At 42.5% G+C, this 21,814-nt stretch overlaps 1 protein-coding gene across 1 annotated transcript in view; it reads right to left on the bottom strand.

Moving 5' to 3' along the window:
* Positions 1 to 19,896, bottom strand: part of Cand1 (cullin-associated and neddylation-dissociated 1) — a 37,887-nt gene extending 17,991 nt beyond the window's left edge. Inside the window, 2 exon segments of the mRNA NM_054004.2 lie at positions 8,812 to 8,955; positions 19,477 to 19,896. Coding sequence (NP_446456.1) covers positions 8,812 to 8,955; positions 19,477 to 19,544 — 212 coding nt within the window. The 5' untranslated portion in view covers positions 19,545 to 19,896.
* Between the last annotated feature and the right edge of the window lie 1,918 nt (positions 19,897 to 21,814).

The raw sequence follows: 21,814 nt of genomic DNA on the forward strand, positions 1-21,814 counted from the left end.
AAATCTGAATAATACCACCAACTATGCTGATTTCCACTTAACCAATGACATCAACTTTATTGTCAAGTACATATGGATCAATGAAGACCCACCATATGGTAGATTAACATGTTTTAAAGGTCAGTGCCCTGAAAATCTTAAGAGTATAGTTTCTGACTCCAGTGGAAGCAAACTAAAAACTATCAACAGGCACCCTCCACCCCCAGGATGATTCTAAATTTCTTCTAAATAGTTAACAGATGGGGAAAAGAAGAGGAGGCAGGCTAGGGAACTGACTATGTCATTACAACTGGCACTACTGTTCACGCTGGGTGTGGCTGTCAATGTCTGGGAACTCTGGAGCTTACTGGCCGGCCAGCACAGATAGAAATCATTTTGTCTTAAAACATTAGGGGAAAGGTGGATTTGGTGAGGCAGGTAGATCTCTCTGAGCTCCAAGCCAGTGCCAGGATTACATAGAAAGACTGTCTCAAAAAAAAAAAAAAAAACCAGAACAACCTGGATGCAGTGGCACAGGCCTTTAATGCCAGCATTGGGAGTCAGAAGCAGATGGATCTCTTGAGTTCAAGGCCAGTCTTGTCTATATAGTGAGCTGTAGTACAGATAGCTAGTAAGACAGTCTCAAAAAAAAGGTAGAGTGTGACTAAAGAAGGTAACCTACACCCGATTCTGGCCTCCAATCACATCCGTATTACATGTCTACACCACACACACACACACACACACACACACACACACACACACACACACTTTAAAAACACTGTAAAGAAAGGTTGGAGATAACAGTTTGGTGGTAGATCACTTGCGTGGCACACAAAAGAAAAAAAATGTGGAGAAAGTACCAAAAGGTGTGCTTAAAGTGAAATTTATAACTATATATGCTTATGTTAGAAAGTTAAAAGGGAAATGGAAAATTCCAATGAAGCCCTAACAAACAATAGGAAAAAAAAAATCAGCAAAACCTAAAGTCAGCTCTCCGATAAAAAAGAACTCAAACCTAATTATAAAATTGAGGGAGAGGAGATGGAGCAGTCGGTGCAGTGGTACAAGCATGGGATCTCTGACACCTACGCAAATCAGCAGTGGACAGGGCTGCCTTGCTGCTGCAAGGGTAAACAGCCAGCGAGACTGCTGCTCCAGGTTCAGCTAAGAGAATCTGCTTCAGTGGAGGATGATCAAGAAGATAGATGATGATACCCCTGACAAAGACACATACCTGGGCTTCCCCCAACTCCTACCCCCAGCAAACAGCAGCAATCAGGATGTAAAGAGAGATTTAGCACTGAAGTAACCATTATCTGGGATAGCAGACATTGTACTGGCAAACAATGAAAATGGCCAGGGATGCACATAATGCCCACCCCCATCCCAGCCCCATCCAGAGTGCTCTGGTTTAAAAAGTGAGCAGAACCAGGGCGGAAAAGCCTTCAACGATGACAACATAACAGCACAGTACTATTGTAAGAACAGACAGATGGGTCGATAAAGCACCAAAGTCTAAAACACACACTTTTATACTTGATTGATTTTTTTTTCAAAGATGCCAAGTAAATTCTGAATTCAACTCAGTGGGGAAAGGACAGTATTTCCTACACTCGGTGAGGCAACAGCTGCCTATCCACATAGGAAGAAGTGAACAGCTCTGACTTTATACTTTCCACAAAATTAGTTCCACACAACTCTCAGAACTAATATAAAAACAAAAACTGTAATGACTGGGAGAAATCTTTGTAAACCAAACCAAGTGTTTCTTAGGACACAAAACAATAACCAGAAAATACACACTTCATAAGTTAAATCAAACAAAAATGATCAAAATTAACAACCAAAGTTCATCAAATCAGAAGATATTTACAAAATAAACGTTAATGGACTGCTATAAAAATGTTTTAAAAATCCTACAACACAATACTAAAGATGAGTCCAATTCTAAAAGTGGGACGTCCATAACAACCACAGGGCCAACACAGCTCTGTACTAGGTCCTGTGGGTATTTATTATAGTTTACAGCATAGTACTTTCATGGGACTCCTGCATGTATAAATGAGTAGGTCCCAGGTCTTGAGCCTGTTCTTGGGACTCTTACTTATTTTTCTGTTGGCTTGTCTTGTCTAACTTTGATATGATGGTTTCCATTTCTCTTATTAACTTTATTTTGTTAAAAATTAATACTAAAAATATAGCAGTGCCAACATGGAAGGAAAACCCCTTTATCTCTGTGAGAGTGGGGCTACACCCAGCTGAAATAAATCACTAAAAGTGATAATGAGGAAATGCCCACCAAGCCCAACTGCTAGAGGTGCACGGTTAGAGGCTAATACTCGGCCTCATCCTCATCGGGTAGGCATTCACACACGCACATATGCTTAGCGAACATCATAAATGACCCAAGTGTCTTGTGCTGTTTGCTTCTCTTTTGCCCCCTTGTTTCCTAAGGACTAAGTAAGGCTCCATTCTGAGCCTTCGGTTTTGCATTTTTTTCTCGCAGTCTAGAACACCCCACAGCTTTACCTTGCAAAGAATGGCTCTCTACTCAGACATCTTCTAAGCACACAGGTAATATCTTTTCTTATTACCAGTTAACATTTCTTTCATAAGTATATCAAAATGAAACCAATGACTTCCTATTTCCCAGTACAGATTCCCCTTCATATGCAGTCTCACTATATTTCCAACAGACTCCACAAAGAGAACTCCCAACCCTCAGAGAGGACAGATTGGCAAAGCTTAAACTTCAGCACAGTTACTCACTTAGGAAGGAAGCCAGGCTTTGAATCCATTGTGGTCTGATTCTAATACTTTTTTTTTAAAGATTGATGGGTATTTTTTCCTGCATGTTAGGATTGGGTACCAGATCCCCTGCAACTGGAGTTAGAAAGGTTGTATACCACCATGTGGATGCTAAGAATCAGACTTGGGTCCTCTGAAACCTGGGGTCAGTGTTCTTAATGATCCTTACTCTTTCTGGCTCCTTCTAATACTTACTATGCAGTCTTATAAATATTCTGCCTTGAGACAAAAGTAAGAAACAAACTCATTTTTTATAGAAAAAGAAACAGATCCTAAGTATCAACACAGAGGGGAACCCACTTGTTCCCCAACCCCCAGCACCAATCTGGCTGACAGGATCTGGCACATGCACCAACACCATCTCTTAGTTAAAACAGTAACAATTGTAACCTATCTATGTCCAACAGCACTCTGCTCAAGGTCTCCACTGTTACAGCTCTTGATAGTTTCCTCCTAAGAATTTTGTTCTTCAAACAGTGTAGTAAGCATGTATCTTCTCCTCAAACTACAAATACTTATATAAAAAACTGGGTTTTATATGAAGAAATGAACACCTACTTTAGATTCTTCCAACAGAAACAACTGTTTTACAGTGCTTCATTCCCTCATAATGAACCTAGGCTAACTTCATTTCTAGTGTGAATTCAGTTGCACCATATTAACAGGTTTAACTTTTAACATTAAAGAAACCCTACGGATCTGAAGGTCATCTGGTTGTGATATCAGTCACCCCACTTAGCTGCATGCAGGGGTGTCTGTCGCCTCCCTCCCTCCCTGTTCCATGGAAGCTGCTGCCCCCTCAGTTGAAGACAACCTTCCCTGAATAGATGAATGCTGGGTCTTCAGTGCTCCCTTGCTAGAACAACCTCCAAACAAGGACCTACCAATTCCTACTCTTAGCTGTGCTGAAATAGATGGCAAATTCTGTCATGAGGAAATGAGACATCTTTGATCTCTTCACTTCACTGACTGTAAGCATGACACTCGTTCCTTTGAAGTGTTTTCATTTGGTAATTCTACCAAGTAGCCTAAAATATTTTCATTTTTAACCATAAACAAGTGGGGAAAAAGTTTGAGACAGTTTTTTCTCTGTGTACCAGGCTGACCTAAAACTGGTCCAAACAGAGAACACCTTGCCTTGAGTAGGGGAGTAAAAAGATGTCAATACCATTGCCCAGTCTCAATGTGGGATCTTAAGAATGCCTTCACAGTTAACAAGATTGTCTGTTCCTCTGACCAATTAACTGGGCAGAATAGCTACACAAGCACTAACAGCATTACTCATCCTTTTTGGGGAAATACCTAATATGTGGTACCCCAGTCTCAATGTGTTGTAGTTGAGTATTTAAGTCAGTCTGGTCTCGGGTTTCTCTTTTTAGCTTTACCTTTAGTTAAAATGCACTATCAGTCATTAGGATAACTGCATTAAGTCTGGCACATTTTCAGATTTAGTCAGTATTCTAGAATCTTGCAGGTTTCACAGGTATGATGGTTTGAATATGCTTGACTCAGGGAATGGCACTATTTGGAGAGGTGGCCTTGTTAGAGGAAGTATCACTGTGGGGATGGGCAATGAGAGCCACGTGGGAGTCAGTCTCCTAGCAGCCTACAGAACTCTCAGCTCCTCCTGCACCATGCCTGCCTAGATGCCGCCATGCTCCTGCCTTGATAACAGACTGAACTTCAAACTGAAAGCCTGCCCCAGTTAAATGTTTTCCCTTTAAGAGCTGCCTTGCTCATGGTGTTTCACAGCAGTAAACCCTATAAATAAGACAAAAGCTGGTACCAAGGATTTGGGTATTGCTGTGATAGGCCTGACCAAGGTTTTGTTTGTGTGAATGGGAATTTGAGGACTTTCGATTTGAAAAGTCATGGAATGCTTTAAGCAGGGAGCTTAATCGGTCATCCTAGTAGGAATATGGAAGATGGTGGTGCTGAGGGTGATTTGAACTGTGTAAGCCTGCTGGTCCAAGAGGTTTCAATGAAGACTACTAGTATGTGGCCTAGAAATTTTGTGATATTTTGGTGAAGGACATGGCTTCTTTTTGCAATTCCAGAATGCCATAGTGAATGAATATTTGAACAAACAAAACAAAAAAACCATCTGGGCAAACTCCAAACTCTGTATCTCCATGTCTGATGTGAAAGCGGTCTTCAGATCTCCAACTCCTTTCAACTTTGTTGACTGCAGCGCGATTCTCCTTGGCTAGTGCCAGTCCCTGTTACAGCTTTCCTCAGTAGATATGCCACAGCTCTGACATCACAAACATCTTAAGGTCTCAGGCAGCTTCAACATTACAGCTTCTTGTTCCAACATCTGAGCTCCTCTAAAGGGCTTGGGTCCTATCTCCAGCTCTGTCTTCTGTAGCGCTCTAGCCTCTGGGTGAGTCCATTCCACACCCTGCTGCTGCTGTTCTTGGTGATCACCCCATGGTTCTGGCATTTCCAATACACTGGGGTCTTCAGGTTTCACCATAGCCTCTCATAGGCTCTTTTCATGGTGCCAAGCCTCAACTTCTTTGCATGACCCCTTCAGTACTGGGCCGTCAACTGCACCTTCACTAATGACCTTTCCTAATCTCTCACAGTGTCTCAGCTGCTCTCCATGACCCCTTCCTGACATCAAAACCAACACCACCTGGGAGACTCTTACACATTATCAAGTCCAGCTGAACATGAGGTACAACCTTTGGTTATGTCTAGAACACAATTTCTCTGTGCTCTCAGAAAATACTTCCAAGATTCACCTCAGTGATTGTCTCTTCTTTTTTTTTTTTTTTTTTGGAGCTGGGGACCGAACCCAGGGCCTTGCGCTTGCTAGGCAAGTGCTCTACCACTGAGCTAAATCCTCAACCCCCCGTGATTGTCTCTTCTTGGTCACCACTAATTCCTTAGCTGCAGCTAACCAGCATCAACTGTCTCACTAGCCCCCTCTGTTCTTGACTCAAAGCTGCCAAATTTTGCTGCTTGCTGGAACTGGAACATGGCCTTTCATATCCATAGGTTCTATAATATTTCATTATATTATCATCAGCTTTCTGTTTTCCAACTCCTTTACTGCCTGAGTTTGGCTGTCCTGATTTGTTTGACCTTGAACTTAAGAGATCTACATGGCTCTTTGTCTCTTGAATGCTGGGATCAAAGGTGTGAACCACAATGCCTAGATTTAAACTTCTCTACTTGGAACTTGCTCTGTCTCAGGCTGGCCTTGAACTGCATGCCTCTGTCTCCTGGGAGTAAAGGTATGTATCACCATGCTTGTACCTAAGCTTGGCTGGGTGGGATCTTGCTCCAAAGTCACCACTTCCTTAGTCTGTTTATCTCCTTGAACATAGGATTCAACTCCATTTTACGTCCCTGTGCCCCTTTATTACTTGAACCATACATTTTATATTTTTCCTTTTTCAGCCTGCTTCTCTCATTAAAATGTTCTTCATAAGAGTGAACTTCAGTAACCACACAAATGAATTTATACCAGGCTGTTTGCCAGTCTTCTCCTGTTTGCCTTTGGAACAAGATGTAGAACTCAGCTTCCCCTGCACCATGCCTGCCTGGATGCTGCCATGCTCCTGCCTTGATGATGATAGACTAAACCTCTGAGCCTGTGAGACAGCCCCAGTCAAATATTGTTCTTTTAAGACTTGCCTTGGTCATGGTGCCTCTTCACAGCAGTAAAACCCTAAGTCAAAGGGGATTTGTGGAACACTTTTCAACTTTTCTTTTGGTGGCAGTTGAGTCCTCTGAGCCTTTCTTCACAGTGTTCAGAAGGAATCTCAACTGAAGAACTGCCTGTACTAGAACTGGGCCGTGAGCAGGCAGCGCTATGGGCAGCTTCTCGATTGCTAACTGATGTCAAGGGTTGGCCCATGGTGGGCAACATTAATGCTAAGTAGATCGTTCCTAAGCAGGCTGGCCTGGGCTGAATGTTACCCCAAGAGGAAGCCAGTAGCTGCCATCTCAAGTCTCTGCTTTAAGCTCTGGCCTTGAGTCCTGTCTTAGCTTTGCTCCATGATGGACTGTAACCTACGATGAAATAGAAACCTTCCGAGTTGCCTTTGACTGGTGATTTATTACTTCAATAGAAAAACTAACTGAACAGTCAGTCCTATCTGCTTGTATACTAAGTCCTTTATGGACATGGAGTAAGTTTCTTCCCCAGTTTTACAGTGTTAGGGATGACTAGTTAGTGACCCACACACTAGGCAAGAACTCTACCACCAAGCAGCATTCCCCACTCCCCAAGCTCTTTAACTATAAATACAAACACAGAGATCATCAAAAGATAAAACGATCAGGCCCAGTGGTGCACATTTTTAACCCCAGCATTCAAGAGGCAGAAGCAGGTGGATCAAGTTCAAGGCCAGCTTGGTCTACAAAGCAAGTTCTAGGACAGCCAGGGATACCCAGAGAAGCCCTGTCTCAAAAACCTTTAAACGTTTCAGGTTCCTACGCCAAACATTTGTACATCCTATATTACTTTAAATGTTTTTATAGTACACACACACACACACACACACACACACACACACACACACACACACGCGTGTGTGTGTGTGTAAGTCAGAAGACAAACTGTGGGAGTTGACTCTCTTCTTCCACTATGTGGGATCTGGTGATTTCATTCAAATCTTCAAGCTTGGTAGCAAGCACTTTTATCTGCTGAGCCATCTCACTCAGCACACAGCACCTGTTACAGACCTGTTTACACTCACAAAGGTCTCAGGGTTAAATAAACCTGCACCACAAATCTAGAAGCTCCTATGTCAGCCAATGATCTCTCACCTTTTACAAACCTTTCTTTTCAAAAATTTTTTTTTAAAAAAACTTATTTACATGAGTACACTGTAGCTGTCTTCAGACAGACCAGAAGAGGGCATCAGATCTCATTACAGATGGTTGTGAGCCACCTTGTGGTTGCTGGGATTTGAACTCAGGACCTCTGGAAGAGCAGTTAGCGCTCTTAACCGCTGAGCCATCTCTCCATCCCCAGGCCTTTCTTATAGACAGAAATGTAAACAGCTAGATGAAAACTAATTTAAAAATTGTATACAAATCCAACAAGGTAGTAATGGGACAATGCTTTAAATCAATACTGAATGATGTATACAGTAACAGAATTCCACAAAGGAAGCAACAGTTTCTAAAACTTAGCACCCACAAATTAAAATGACTTACTACTTTGTTTACAAAATACTAGGAAGGAGCTAGATGTCACACATGTTAGGCAAGCCCTCACCGTCTGGGCCATTCTTCTAGCAGCTAGCAATCTGACCCATGGTCTGACTAAACTGTCCAGGTAGGCCATGAGTCTGGCCATCCTCTTGCTTTGGCCTCCTGAGTACCTGGAATTACATGCACAGCTAAAATTGGTTCAAAAAGAATTTGCTGAGAACTCAAATTCTAAGAATAATAAATACAACAGCCACGCTCCTAACTCGTAAGAAGTGCTCATTAGGTGAACACCAAGAGACAACTGCAATCGCTGCAATTCCAAGCAGGGTCTGTCCAATCACAGCGTCCTATCACGTTCCCGCGGATTTTAACTGTGCTCTGCCATTTACTCTCCTCCCTCCCTCCTGTGTTTCTCACCCTGCACACGCTTGAGAAAGGAGCTCCCTAACTAAGTAACCTCTTGCTAGTTTGGAACCTGTGATCCTCCTGCCTCCCATGACTTCAGGAATGCACATTGCTGTCATTTTTAGGATTTAAGTGTTGTTTTTCACTGAATCTCTGATTTTTAAACTGGTTTAACTAGACTAGGGCTTTCAAACACAGACCAAAAATAATGCACTGTTTCTTGATTTCCCTCCTGGCCTTGTTAGAGGAACAGTTAAATAATCTCATGAAAGGCTACCCTAACATTTAGATTCCGCAATGGAAATATCCTGTATTAATCATATGGAATCAGTCAACATTTAGAAGTAATTCAAAAATCCCACACAGAACCTTTCTAGAAAGGGAAGATAGAATCGGCCTTAGAGCATCAGCTCGTATGGCCTGAGCAGTCCGAGCACAGCTTACCATTTCACAGCTAAGTTCTGCACTTCGCCATTTTTATCCTCCAGCAACTTCAGAATCATCTTTACGACTTTCCTTTCGCTGTCATCATCCAGCTTGATGGAGTCTTTCTGCAGTTCTGTCATCAGATCATTTGTAGCCATAAACCTATCAATAATCAACATTTGTTAATCAGAAGAATTTAAATCATTAAAACAGATTTTTCATATTTAGTGATGCTTCATTTTGCAAAAGGAACATAGTATATTATAAATAAAAACTCAACTACTAAAGTCACCATAAATTTAAACACTACAAAGAAAAGGGTAATGGAATATACTTAAAAAACAGATAGGCACTGAAAATTGTTTTTATTTATACTTTTATGTATGTGTGTGAATGGCTTGCCTGTATGCATGTATGTGCACTACATGTGTGCCTGTTGATCTCCTGGAACTGGGGTTACAGATGGTTGTAAGCCACCATGTAGGTGCTGTTCCTTTGTAAGAGCAACACATTCTCAATCTCTAATAAACCCACCTCTACTTCAGCCCCTCAGATAGGCACTTGAGAGTTCTATCTTGATTTCAAATTTACGAATAAGACTTCACTGATTGTTCTTCCATTCTCATTAACTGTACTACTTTTGTGAGGTGTGAGAGAGAGCTCCATATTCTTTGCATGGAATTTTGATTTTATTTACAATGACCTTAACCACAAATACTTAGAATTCCTTCTTTGGGGTTGGGGATTTAGCTCAGTGGTAGAGCGCTTGCCTAGGAAGCGCAAGGCCCTGGGTTCGGTCCCCAGCTCAGAAAAAAAGAACCAAAAAAAAAAAAAAAAAGAAAAGAATTCTTTCTTTGGATATGATGTTGAACTGGGGGATTACACATTACAAATAACTGAATTACATATACAAATTACTAGTTATCAAAGTGTATTATCAAAATGGTGAAGAAGTGATTCTAGGAAGTTGCTCCACCTGAAGTACACCTCCTGCCCCTCGAGACCAAGGGCAGGGGCTAGAGAGATGGCTCAGCAGTTAAGAGCACTTGCTGCTTTTCCAGAGGACCTGGGTTTGGTTTCCAGAAGCTACATGGAAGCTCACAACTGTCCGTAAGTCCAGTCCCACAGGATCTGACACCCTTTTTACCTCTGTGGGCACCAGGCATGTATGTAGTATATAAACATACACGTAGGCAAACAACCATACACACACACACACACACACACACACACACACACTCAATACAAAAAACGTTACAAAAGACCCATAGACAAAGGAAGTTACCAAACAGACTGAGAAAAAAAAACAAAACAAAAGAGATCTATCATTTAATCTCAGATTTAATAAAAGAGTTGAATATTCAGTAAAGGAAAATGTGAAGTGTTAGATTTCCTTCCCCCTCCCCATCTAGGTTAAAGAAAATTTTTAAATTTATTTAAAATTAATGTCCCTGGGTATGGTGTAATCACATCTAAATAAAGCACTAAGAATTGTTTAAAGCCAAATAAACAGTTCCTACTTCCTAGTTCTCAACCATGAGAAGAGTCTAACTGAAATAAAAATATTTAATCCTTTCATTTGAACAAGACCCATTTAAAAAAACTTTTTCACACAGCAACGATAAAATCTCTTTTAAACTGAGAAGCCCAACTATAACTTTAAAGAACTAGGATGATAACTGGGCATTGTAGTCAATAAGCTATGTGGCAGGGGCTTGATAAGTTGTTAATATAAGGTAATTTTAAGGATAATTTTAATAATTAGGAATCAGTATTCATTTAACAACAATGTTAGTTCTAAACTACATGAAAGCACATAATTCAATTTTTGTTAAGTTCCATAAAACTGCTAAAAAAAACCCCTTATGTTCACATTGAGACAATAGGAGATAAGTTAGACAGGTACTTTTAAAAGCTCTTCTCATTATAAAATAAAAGAACAAAACAATATTAACAAAGTTTTGATTAATATTCTCAAGGGGAAAAACTGCATAATGTTTTAATGTAGGTATAAAAATGTCTTAGTCACTGTTCTATTGCTGTGAAGAGACACCATGTCCAAGGAAATTCTATTAAGAAAAAGCACTAACTAGGGGCTTGCTTACAGTTTCAGGGCGTGAGTCCATTATCACAGAGGGGAACATGGTGGCATGCATGCAAGTTTTATAACCCGATCCACAGGCAGAGAGAAAGAGACTGGATCTGGCTTTTGAAACCTCAAAGCTATCCAGTGTGATACACCTGTTCTAAAGGCCATATCCCCTAATCCTTAGGGTCCTTTCAAACAGTTCCACATCGAGGTGACTGAGCATTCAAATAGTAGCCTATGGGAGCCATCCTTATTCAAACCACCACACAAAGCCTTGACAACATTTTAAATTGCTTTCCTTAGATACAGTAAATGTTTAATGCTAGTTTACAACCCCTCATGGTTTATATAATACCAACTGTCCAGTTCAGTAACAATAATCATCAATGTAAGTAAAAAAGGGAGACAATTCAAATAACAAGGTGTTTGCCTGTTCTGATGGTTCTACTAGATAAAAGGATGGATACATTCTTTTACATAAAGGCAGAGACGACATACACACAGTCTTCTCTTTCATTTGCTGGGACAAACATAGACAATCTCATCCTTACAATTTTTTCCAGAGTTTATTAGTTTTATCTAAAGCTTCAAATATATTCATCTTACTAAAAATAAAAAGCACCCGGCATGTCAATGTACAACAATTACTAATCTAACAAGTGATTTCACCGGCGTCAGCCCTGAGGAGTAAGGACTGTGTTTTTACCCCTTCCACTTCTGTTAGTCACTCGGTCTTTGTCTTTTGTATGTTTCAGTAGTTCTCATAATCTATCAATTGGGAGGTGTGCTCTGAAGGAGCAAGGTCAAGGTCATACTCAGCTAAATGAGTTTGAGATTAGACAAAGCTACTTGAGATCCTGTCTTAACAAAACAAAACAAACAAAAAAAAAAAAAACCAAGCAATCACATCAAACAAGGCATCTGCTAGTTCAGATCTGAGATCTCAGGGCACATGGGGAAGAAGTGCTAGGAATTTTGTCTTTAGGGTTGGGAAGGTGGTGGAGGGACAGCAGAGCACCTCTCAGAGTAAAGCAGTTTAGGCTGTTCAATGTATCAGGAGCACAGAAACAAGTGGAGAAAAATTCAGAGATAATGGAAATGCAGGCTAACGCTGGAAACAGTCAAGTATTCAGTAATCATGGACTGAGAAATGAACATACCAGGCATCTACAAACTGTTATAGGTTACATGAGCTAGCCAAGTCAGATTCAAGTCCCCGTTGTTTCAGAATTTACAGGACAAGCTAGTAAGGGAAATACATACACACTTAAAAGTTTAAAAGAAAGGACCGCATTCAGATAAGATGCCCAGCTAACAGGAATAAGGGCTCCACAACAAGGAAAACTGAGACATAACGGGAAGACAAAACTATTCTGGAAAAAATGATGCCAGTAAGCAAGAGACAGGTATTTAAAAGATCTATATTACACAGTAGGACTTCAGGTTTTAGACTAAGTGCAATGGGAAGCTACCAAAAGGCATATTGGACAGAGTCAGGGAGAGGAATGACTAGAAGTGCCTTCCAGAAGGATCACTACAACCAACACTTTGGGAAGAGCCAGTCATTGGTTAGCTGGACTAGAGAGAGGTTATGAGAACTACTGATGCTTAAAAAGCCAATGTAGACTAACTGAGTGACTAACAGAAATGGGAAGGGGTAAACAGTCAGTCTTTATTCCTCAGGGCTTAGACCTCTGAACTCACTTGTTAATTCTCTCTCTACTTTGCAACCACGTGCAGACAGCCGGAGAATGATGACAGACTGAAGTCATTCAACACACACTCTCCACTGCAAGGCACTCTGCTCTACTCTCATACTGCAACCAGCTCTCTTCCCAGACTACTTAGAGTCTTGTGGTTCGCATTTGCACTTTCTGTTGATGGTTTTGCTGTTTAATATAGCCCCCATACTTAACTGGAAGTACTATCTAGCATTTCTATATACAAAAGGGTGCGTGTGATGTCCCTTCTGGAAAAGTGTGTTAAATAAGCTTCATTCAGGCTTATTTTGAAAGTGCTATTGACTGTGAGCTTAATGTTTAATCAACTATAAAATGAAGTGTTCTTAAATTTATATAGACATAAAATAATTAACACTGTAACTAATGAAAATGCAGGAACCAGGGGCTCACAGAAACCAAACTACATAGTGTCCTCATAAGCAATGGTTCGGGGTAGTATCTGTTGATTCAGACTGGAGGGAATCTTCCAAAATATGTCATACACACAGAGCCAACTCCTTGAGGTAAAATTAATGGTTCTTCAGAATCGATTACATACAGGAATTAAGGACATGCTACAAGAGAGAAATGAGACTTAAGACTTGAATGTGGGAGCAGCTGATTATGTGTGCATCCCTGATATCAGGCTAAGTCTATATTTATTTCAGCAAGTAAGAACAAAAGTTAAAGGCCATGTCAGTCAGAGGCTGAGTCTTAATATCACATTGCAGTCACTGTTAAGAACAGGTGATTTAAGCACCCACCTTACACCCCCATGAAGGAGCAACTGCTTTAACTATACTGACTGGAGAGTGTCTCATCCTCAGCAACAGTGAACAAATACCATGTCACTACAAACTGAGCTGACGCCACACCTGAAGCACCTTGTTTTCTTGGACTTAATTTCAAAGAACATCCAGTGCAGGTAAGGCGTTACAGTAAAACTATGACATCCCCTTGCTAAAGAGTGGATGCTGCTTAGCCGTTCGGCTTTGCACTGGTTAGCAATGGTTTCCCCCAGACTTTCTGAGCTGCAGTCACTGTGGTGTCCTCCCTCTGACAACACCGATCTAAAACTGCTCTCTCATGCCCTTCCAACAGTCCCAGACTAAACGGTTCCTTCCAGCAACTCTTACTGAGAAACCCCACAGCTTTGGAGATAGTAACTGACACCAGGGATGCCATTAGAAAAATTAAAGTGTGCTAACAGTGCTTGAACATAAAACAGAAGAGTGAAGATGTATACTACCATTACATGAGGGGACTACTGGGATTTTGGGAGTGGCTTTAATGAGCTCGGACACCAGATCAGAAGTTTGGAGTTCTTCAGGTAGTTAATCAGAGTGAAAAGAAGCAGCTATAATTTGTAGGGGAAATTTTACTGAGCAGAGTGAGTGAGGCTCTAGAGGAGACTAAGACCAGGAGACTAATTTGAGAAGTATTTCCCACAGGACCACAGGAAGGCTGGAAGAAGAACTGCGTTCAGGTGCTATTCTACTCACAATCTCCACCAAACATTAATTTAGCAAAAATGAGGATTAAGATGGGAGGCAGGGAACAACATACTCAGTGTTAACTTTCAGTCTATTATGTAATCACCAAGTGATCATAATCTGCAGACACTTTACTCATGTGGTCAGTAAGTATTGGGGAGCAGTGTGTGTGAACTTACATTTATTCCTAAAAGCTTCTGGAAGAGAATGTACTCATTCCAGGTAACAGCATAGGGAAGCAGAAACTATGTTAGAAAGAAATGTTGTGTTGTTCAATGAGTGACCTTCCCCATCTCCCTCCGTACATAACACAACTTTACTCTTAAACTACAGCCGAAATCTAGGTGACTTGGCTGGAATACATCATTCGGCAATCAATTATCTTTCAAAGATTTTAGGCATATACCTTCCTTTTCTTATACATTACTAAACAGCTATGAACGAACTTGGAATAATTTGTCTACATGAGGAAAACTAATTTTCGCTAAATTTGTAAATTGCCTGTATGACACTCCTTTCTCTCCCTTCCAGTACTGAACTCAAATCATAGCTGATCCCACTGTACAAATCAAGGAAATACAGGAAAATCAAGTAAGCTGTAACCATCTGCCTTAAAAAACTTAAAAGGCAACCAATATGGTGATTCTTTTATTTCTTTTTACTTTAACATGCAAACTCACACTTTCAGTTCTGCAACAAAGTCTCAAATTCCCTTTCCACTCTTGAGAGCCTAAGATTTTTCCTTTTTTAAAATTTATGTATTTACATGAGTACACTGTAGCTGTCTTCAGACACACCAGAAGAGGGCATCAGATCCCATTACAGATGGTTGTGAGTCACCATGTGGTAGCTGGGAATTAAAGTCGGGACCTCTGGGTGAGCAGTCAGTGCTCTTAATCACTGAGTCATCTCTCCAGCCTCTAAGGTTTCTTTATAGGTCTAGATTTTTACTGATCTTAAAAGTTTCCAAACAGAAACATCTGCTAATATTCAAAACACCTAAACAGACTTTGAAACAAATCACTAGCAACAGCATAAATCATTTTAAAATTCCATCAAGCAGCATGAAATTGTTTTCACAGTGGTTTCTTGAAGAGATTTCTCAGAATTGTTACATGCCTTCCTTTTCTCTGTAACCTTGGAGCTAACGTGCCAGTCGAGCATTACTGGCTTTCAAGGAAGCCAGCTGTCAAATGAACTAAGAGGGTTCAGGTAAGATCTGGTTACCCTGGGCTGCGATGGCTCAGGTTAAAGAGCACGTGTTTGCTCTTGGAGAGGATGTGGGCACAGTCCCCAGCATCTACACAGTACATCTGTACTCAAACATCTTACTCTAGTTCCAGAGGATTCCGCATTCTCTTTTGACGTCTGAGGGCACCAGGCATACATATGGTGCAAAAACATATGCAGGCAAAACATTCATACACACAAAATAATAAAAAAAATGTTTAAAAAGTGTCAGGCCCCTATTCTTAAGGACTCCCATGAACCAATGACTATCCAGCTATAGGACAATCGTCCCTTCCCCCCTCATGTGTGTCTCGTGTGTTTTCATATTTTTCTCTATCAAAAACTTTACTAGCAAGACCTCACTGAAAGCACTCCAACACATATGGAATCTCCTTGCTTTAATGTTCTGTCATTGCCAGACACCTACCTATTGCCAAGATGATTTAACTCTTCAATACGCTTTTAACCACTCAACAAGATTTTCTGGGGATAAGCAATAGAGCCCAATCTCAGAGCACTGCTAAAGGAATTAAACAACACATCAACATGAATTTTGGAAATTTAAGAGCTGACTCAATGTTCCTAAGTCAAAAACTGAACAACTAGTACAGACCAGGTACTCAAGCACAGAGAAATAAATCCCAGCACTACTAGCTGACCTCCTGCAAATCCTTAACCCAATATCTCAGTTTCAGAACTGTATGTAACACAGGCCATTATCCACTGTACCAGAGACAAGGATAAATAATCAAGCAGCTAAAGCTCCTGAGAAGCATAAATACTACTATGCATAAAATTAGAGCATTTTCTTAACCCCTCCTTCTCTGCAATAGTCTGAGTCACTTGCGGTAAGGTATATGGAAACGATTCATCACAACCCACCAAATATTTACTATCAGTACTGACAACCAGAGCTCCCACTCTATCATCTACAGAATCAAATGGCCACTCTACCAGTTCATTTGAATTCTTTAGTTCTTGAACAAACTCCTAGAGGTCTACAAGCCTAAATAACTAGTTTATATGAATATAAAGGTTTTCTGAGAGGAGTGGTGTCTGAGTGCACCGTTTTTTTTGGGGGGGAGGGGAGGGCAAGAACCGATGAGAAAACTGCTCTAAGGCACACACACCATCAATGATGATTTGCCCCTAGAGGGCTACTTGAATTAGCATTCATTATCTTAAAACTATTCTTTCCCCAAATCAAAGCTAGTACAAGGGCCATGCACCCCAGACACTGGGACACACAAATGTCACCTCCATCCCTGGGTCCCATGCCCCAATCACTATGCACCCTAGACACTGGGACAAGCAAATGTCACCTCCCTCACTGGGTCCATGCCCCACTTACTCACATCATCAGCACTAGCTTTCAGAACACTACAATTAAAGACATAGATTTTTTTCAATTAAGTGAGTCCATGATTTAAATTCCATAAAAAGATCTTTTAAAATCCTAAAATTTATGCTTACGTTGTTTACCTTTTCTGCCTTTTGAACAGCACTGTTACCAAAAAAGACCTATGCTCAGGATTTTTAACTATACATAACGCAAACCTCTTATGAGTGAAAAAAAAAATCTAAAGTTAAATCAATTTCCCAGGACCTCACAGTTTACAGCAGAGGATTGTAACTAGGCCAAATCCTCTGTATTTCACCATGAGAATAGTACTTTCTTCCTTCTGGAAACACTGTCTTTCCTTACAAGCATGCCCAAGCTTTTGACATTGTGCCATGACACTGTCACTTACAAAGTTCAACCTAGCAAACTACACAACAGTTATCTAGAAAACCACACACATCAAAAAATATTCTAACCTCACAACTTTGTGTTGAGTCACAGTATCAGCCATTCTGGGGCCACAGGGCCTGCCCACAGTATTTTATGCATGTTAGACTTCACATGCTACTTATACTTAGCCTGCCCACAACTCTTCTGTCAATTAACTATGTAAAAGTATTTAACCACAAACAACTAAACTTCTAATGAGAACAAAGCATTACTTTTAAAAAATGTGACTATATAATGAAAATAAAAGAAACACAAGCTCAAATGCGCTATTCTAATCAATCTTCAAAAATGTTAATATTCAATGTAAAAGAGTACTTCGGTCCCAAACAGTTAAGTAGATGGCTAAAATATAATTTATTTTGTCTGCATGTATGTCTGTGTGAGGGTGTTGGATTCCCCTGGAACTGGAGTTACAAGGCAGTTATGAGCTGCCATGTGTTTGCTGGGAATTGAACTCAGAACCTTTGGAAGAACAGTCAGTGCTCTTAACTTCTGAACCATCTCTCCAGCCCCTTAAGAAATGTAATAATGTTACATTAAGGGGAGTCACTGTTACTAAAGGTGACACTACATTCTAGAAGTGGCCTAGTGTGGCAGTGCTTTGGCCCACTGTGACTGACCTCATGTAGAAACCCCTACAGTTCCCATCAAGGCATCCTATTTCTTTCACAGGAGTTTTCAAAACAGAAGAAAGACCCAGATGTGCACATTTCTTTACAGGACATTACTTCAGTCAATAGCTGCATATACATGAAGTGTACATGAAGTGGTTGCAGTTTTCAAAAACGGCCCATCAGTCTGTAATTAACAAAACTGTATGATGCTAGCTGAGGTGCTGCCTTCAAGCAAGTTAGATGGAATCAGAGTGAAACTCAGCACTTCTACAGGAACCCCTCCCCCCAGGGAACAACACCCACATACAATACACCTCTGTCTCATTCATTCATTCAAGACTTCAACTGTGAGGGAGCAAGCAAAGATCCAGAGGTGTCGAACTCATCCTAATCGTCCACAGTCCAAAAATAAATAAATCCCTTCAATCTTCACATTCGGACCTAGAATCAACCTAAAACTTCAAAATGCTCCACACAAACTCGTCACCCAAACACCACCCCCTCCCCAATCATCTTCAGGGGAATTTTTTCAAAAATAGAAATGTAAGACTCAGAAGATCCCTAGGTACCCCAAAAAAAGTTCTTGGTAGTTTTTGAGTCAGAGAAAAAGGACCCTGTATGTATTTTACTGAGCACTTTAATGACTTTACCTAGGAACAAAGGCATTATTTTCCCCAGGGTTCTCCTTTCACAACAAATCAGAAAACTGCTTCAGATAGGATTTGGACAAATCTTCAGGTATTAAAACAGCTCACACAGCAAAAACCAAGCTCCTAGACAAGTTTTAACCAAAGATTGATTGTTCTTTTTAAATGCACACAAAACTGTATCGTCCAAAGCATTACAGAGCAAAACTTAGGTGTCAAAGAAATAGCTTTTTTCTTTTGACAGAGGGCTTATTTGTGAACGAATAGGTGTCTTGGAGGATGTTAACAATCAGTGTAGCATGGGGAAAAAAGACAAGGCTAATGTGTGGAAATATAACACCTTCGATACGCACAGGAATAAGAACCAATAGTCTTGCAGAACACAACTCTAACGATTAATCTTCATGCTCACCAGCCTCTCTTTTTAAGATTCATTTGCTTGGCAAAAGGCTCAGCAATCCAGCCCTCTGGCCATGATTTTGTATAGGGATGTGCGACTGAAACCCCAAGATCCTGCGTGAGTTTCACTCGACCGAGAAAAGTGACAGGGATGCTGGCGGGAAAACCCTGCAGAGCCAAGTTTCCCCTAAGCCGGGCTCCCCTCCCCCTTCTCGCCACCTTCGCGAACAAGAATGATCCAAAGAAAAAGTAGACAGACAATCCAATCAGAGAAGGCCTCAGAAAAGTTGATCGTGGCACCGGTTCCCATCCGCGGGAAAGCCAGGCGGCGGCTGAGTGGCTGGCGAGCAGCAGCTTGTCCCCAGCGCCAGGATGGCCTGGCGCCTCGGGAGGGCCGGGGACTAGGCCCCGACGCCCGCCTCCCGGCCGGGAAAAACTCCTTCCCTAGAGCAGCCAGTGCCTTCGGCCCTGGGCGCTACCTGGGACGTGTCCCTGGGGGTGGACAAAGGATGCGACAGGGACGCCGGGACGCGGAGACCTGGTGGCCAGAGCGGACAACGGCCTAGTGGAGAGATGGGGGGAGGGGGTGGCTAGAGACCCGCTGGACCGAGGGGTGGGGCAGGGCCTGTCCGAGGCCCCGGTGGCGGCTGCCCCCCAGGTTCCCCGGAGGTAAGGTTCGGGTCGGATTTCAGTCTCACCTGAAGTCCTTGTCGCTGGATGTCATTTTTTCCAGCAAGTTGGAGATGTGGTACGAAGCGCTCGCCATGTTGCCGGCCTCGATCCCGCCTGCTGGCTCAGTGGCTGCTGGGCCCCGCGGCCGGGGCTCCTCCTCTCGTTGGCGGCGGCGCCCGCTTCCAGGGTCGCAGCGCGACGCGGACTGGGGAAGGCGCTTCGACACGACGTCCAGTCCCCGGCCAGACGTGGGTAGGGGGGAATGGCTGCCCGGGGATGGGGGCGAGCGAGAGTGACGGGGACGGCCTAACGACGGCGCTGCTCGCGGGGCAACGAGTTCATGGGCGGCGGGACGGACGCCTGGGCCTCGCCGGGAAGCCAGACACTTGCGTTCGGGCAGTCTCGCTCCCACTCCCTCCGCACTCGCTTCTTAGGGCAAGAGGCCAAAGCCCGCCTCCTTCGCTGGGAGGGCGGGGGCGGCCGACGCAGGGCGCTGCGGGGAGGCGGGGTCGGAGTTCATCAGGGCTGCCCCGCGCGCTCTACGCAGGCGCGGTTCACAGGGACGCTCCCATTGGTTCTGTCGGATGTCTGTCTTTGCGCGGACCGCCTTTCGGGAGGAATGACAACGCCTCAAGGGCCTTTTCTCGCGAGACCTTAAAGCGACGGTTAAAGGACGGGCGGTGAGCGTACAAGGCCGGAATTCTGAAATAGCTCCTTGCTCCTCCGTACGACATTAAGATGGAAGATTTATGCGTTTAAAGGCGCGTGGGGCTTGTGGGTGAAGATAATTAGAGCTGGCCTGGAGGCCAAGACGAACACTGGAAAATGAGCTCTCCTTCCGAACGGTACGCGTGGCCGAAACTGTCCCCTAACAACCATGCTGTATGGTTGCCACGTGAGAACCACAAGTCCCATAATTCAATTGGAGCTACACGAAGGACGTGATTGGTTGATTGAACCTGGAGCTTCCTCTAAGGTTCCCATGGTCGGAGGGAATGCTGGGATTTGCAGGCATGCGATGTGGTTTTGCCAAATAAAACCTTTCCATTAGCGTGCGCTGTTTCTATCTTGAGAGTCTATTTCCCTGAAAATATCGCCCGCACCCCCATCCCCATGTTGTGTTGTTATTTCCGCCAAGCGACTTGCAAAATTTAGTGTTTGGTAGGGGTCTAGTCGATCCTTAGCACTAATCTTTGCTCCGCTAAAAGGCCTCGGGGCCACAGGACTTGTGTTTGGACGTGGTCCTTTCATTCATCCTGGAGCCAGCTTTTTGATTCCAGTTAGGTCCTCGTAAGGATACTCTGCCAAGGCCAAACGTGGATGGTGCACACCTCTAAACCCTGGTCAGTAGAGGCAAGTGTAAGGAGAGCCGTATTGGTCTCAAGTACAAAACCAACCTGGTCTCCAAATTGTGTCCCAGGCAGGATAGGGCTAGTGCAAACCTGTCTCAAATCGGGGACGGGGAGCTATCCTTCCAGATTGTGCTCCGGGCCTGCATCACTCAGTGCTTTTGTGCATTTAGTCTTGAAATGTAAGTCTTCCTGTGTCCTCAGATACACCAACAAAACTAACAGCTCAGAGGTGAAATGAACAACTGTTCCTTTAGTATCCAAGTTTCCCTAACTGTTCAGTATTTCACAAATGAGCCCACAAAGAGCCCAGTGAAGAGTTGGAAGGACCAGACATTTGTGTTTGGTTTTTTAAGACAGGGTTTCTCTGGGTAGCCCTGGCTGTCTTGGAACTCTAGGTCAGGGTAGTCTCAAACTCATATCCTCCTGCTTCTGCCTCCAGAATGCTGGAATTAAAGGGATGTGCCACCACACTTGGCTAATGATTTGTTTATTTTGCATGCACTGGTGCCTCCCCCACTTTATTATTTCAGCTCCAATTTCCATAAGCTGGAAACAACTTTTACACTATATTTAATATGAACCCTCAACATACACAAGCAGGTCACTTGTGTACATCTTAAAACTGGAAACCTTAGTTGGTTGGCGGTAATCCTTCCTTTTACTGTGTCCAGGAAGACACCATGATCGGTCTTTCAGAGTGCACCTATTTTACAGCTGACAGCTGGCAGTATTGCAGCCAGACACCAGAGACATGGGCCATGTTTCATTCCACTTATTATGGATCTTAGGTAATGCATTCCACCCTCTCCAAGCTTCAATTTCTTCATGAGAAAAAAAAAATGATGGCCTTTAAGGTATTGCCTTCACAGAGTTAAAATTTTAAGTTAGAGCTAGACATGGTAGTACCAGCCTATGATCTCAGTCATTTGGGAGACCTAGGCATGAGGATCACAGGTTCCAGGCCTATCTGGACTGAGTCAGTGAAGGTTGGTGACTAATACTCTCGGAAGGT

This window comes from Rattus norvegicus, chromosome 7 (assembly GCF_021556685.1).
Source record: "Rattus norvegicus strain SHRSP/BbbUtx chromosome 7, alternate assembly SHRSP_T2T, whole genome shotgun sequence".
In the NCBI taxonomy this organism is placed as follows: domain Eukaryota; kingdom Metazoa; phylum Chordata; class Mammalia; order Rodentia; family Muridae; genus Rattus; species Rattus norvegicus.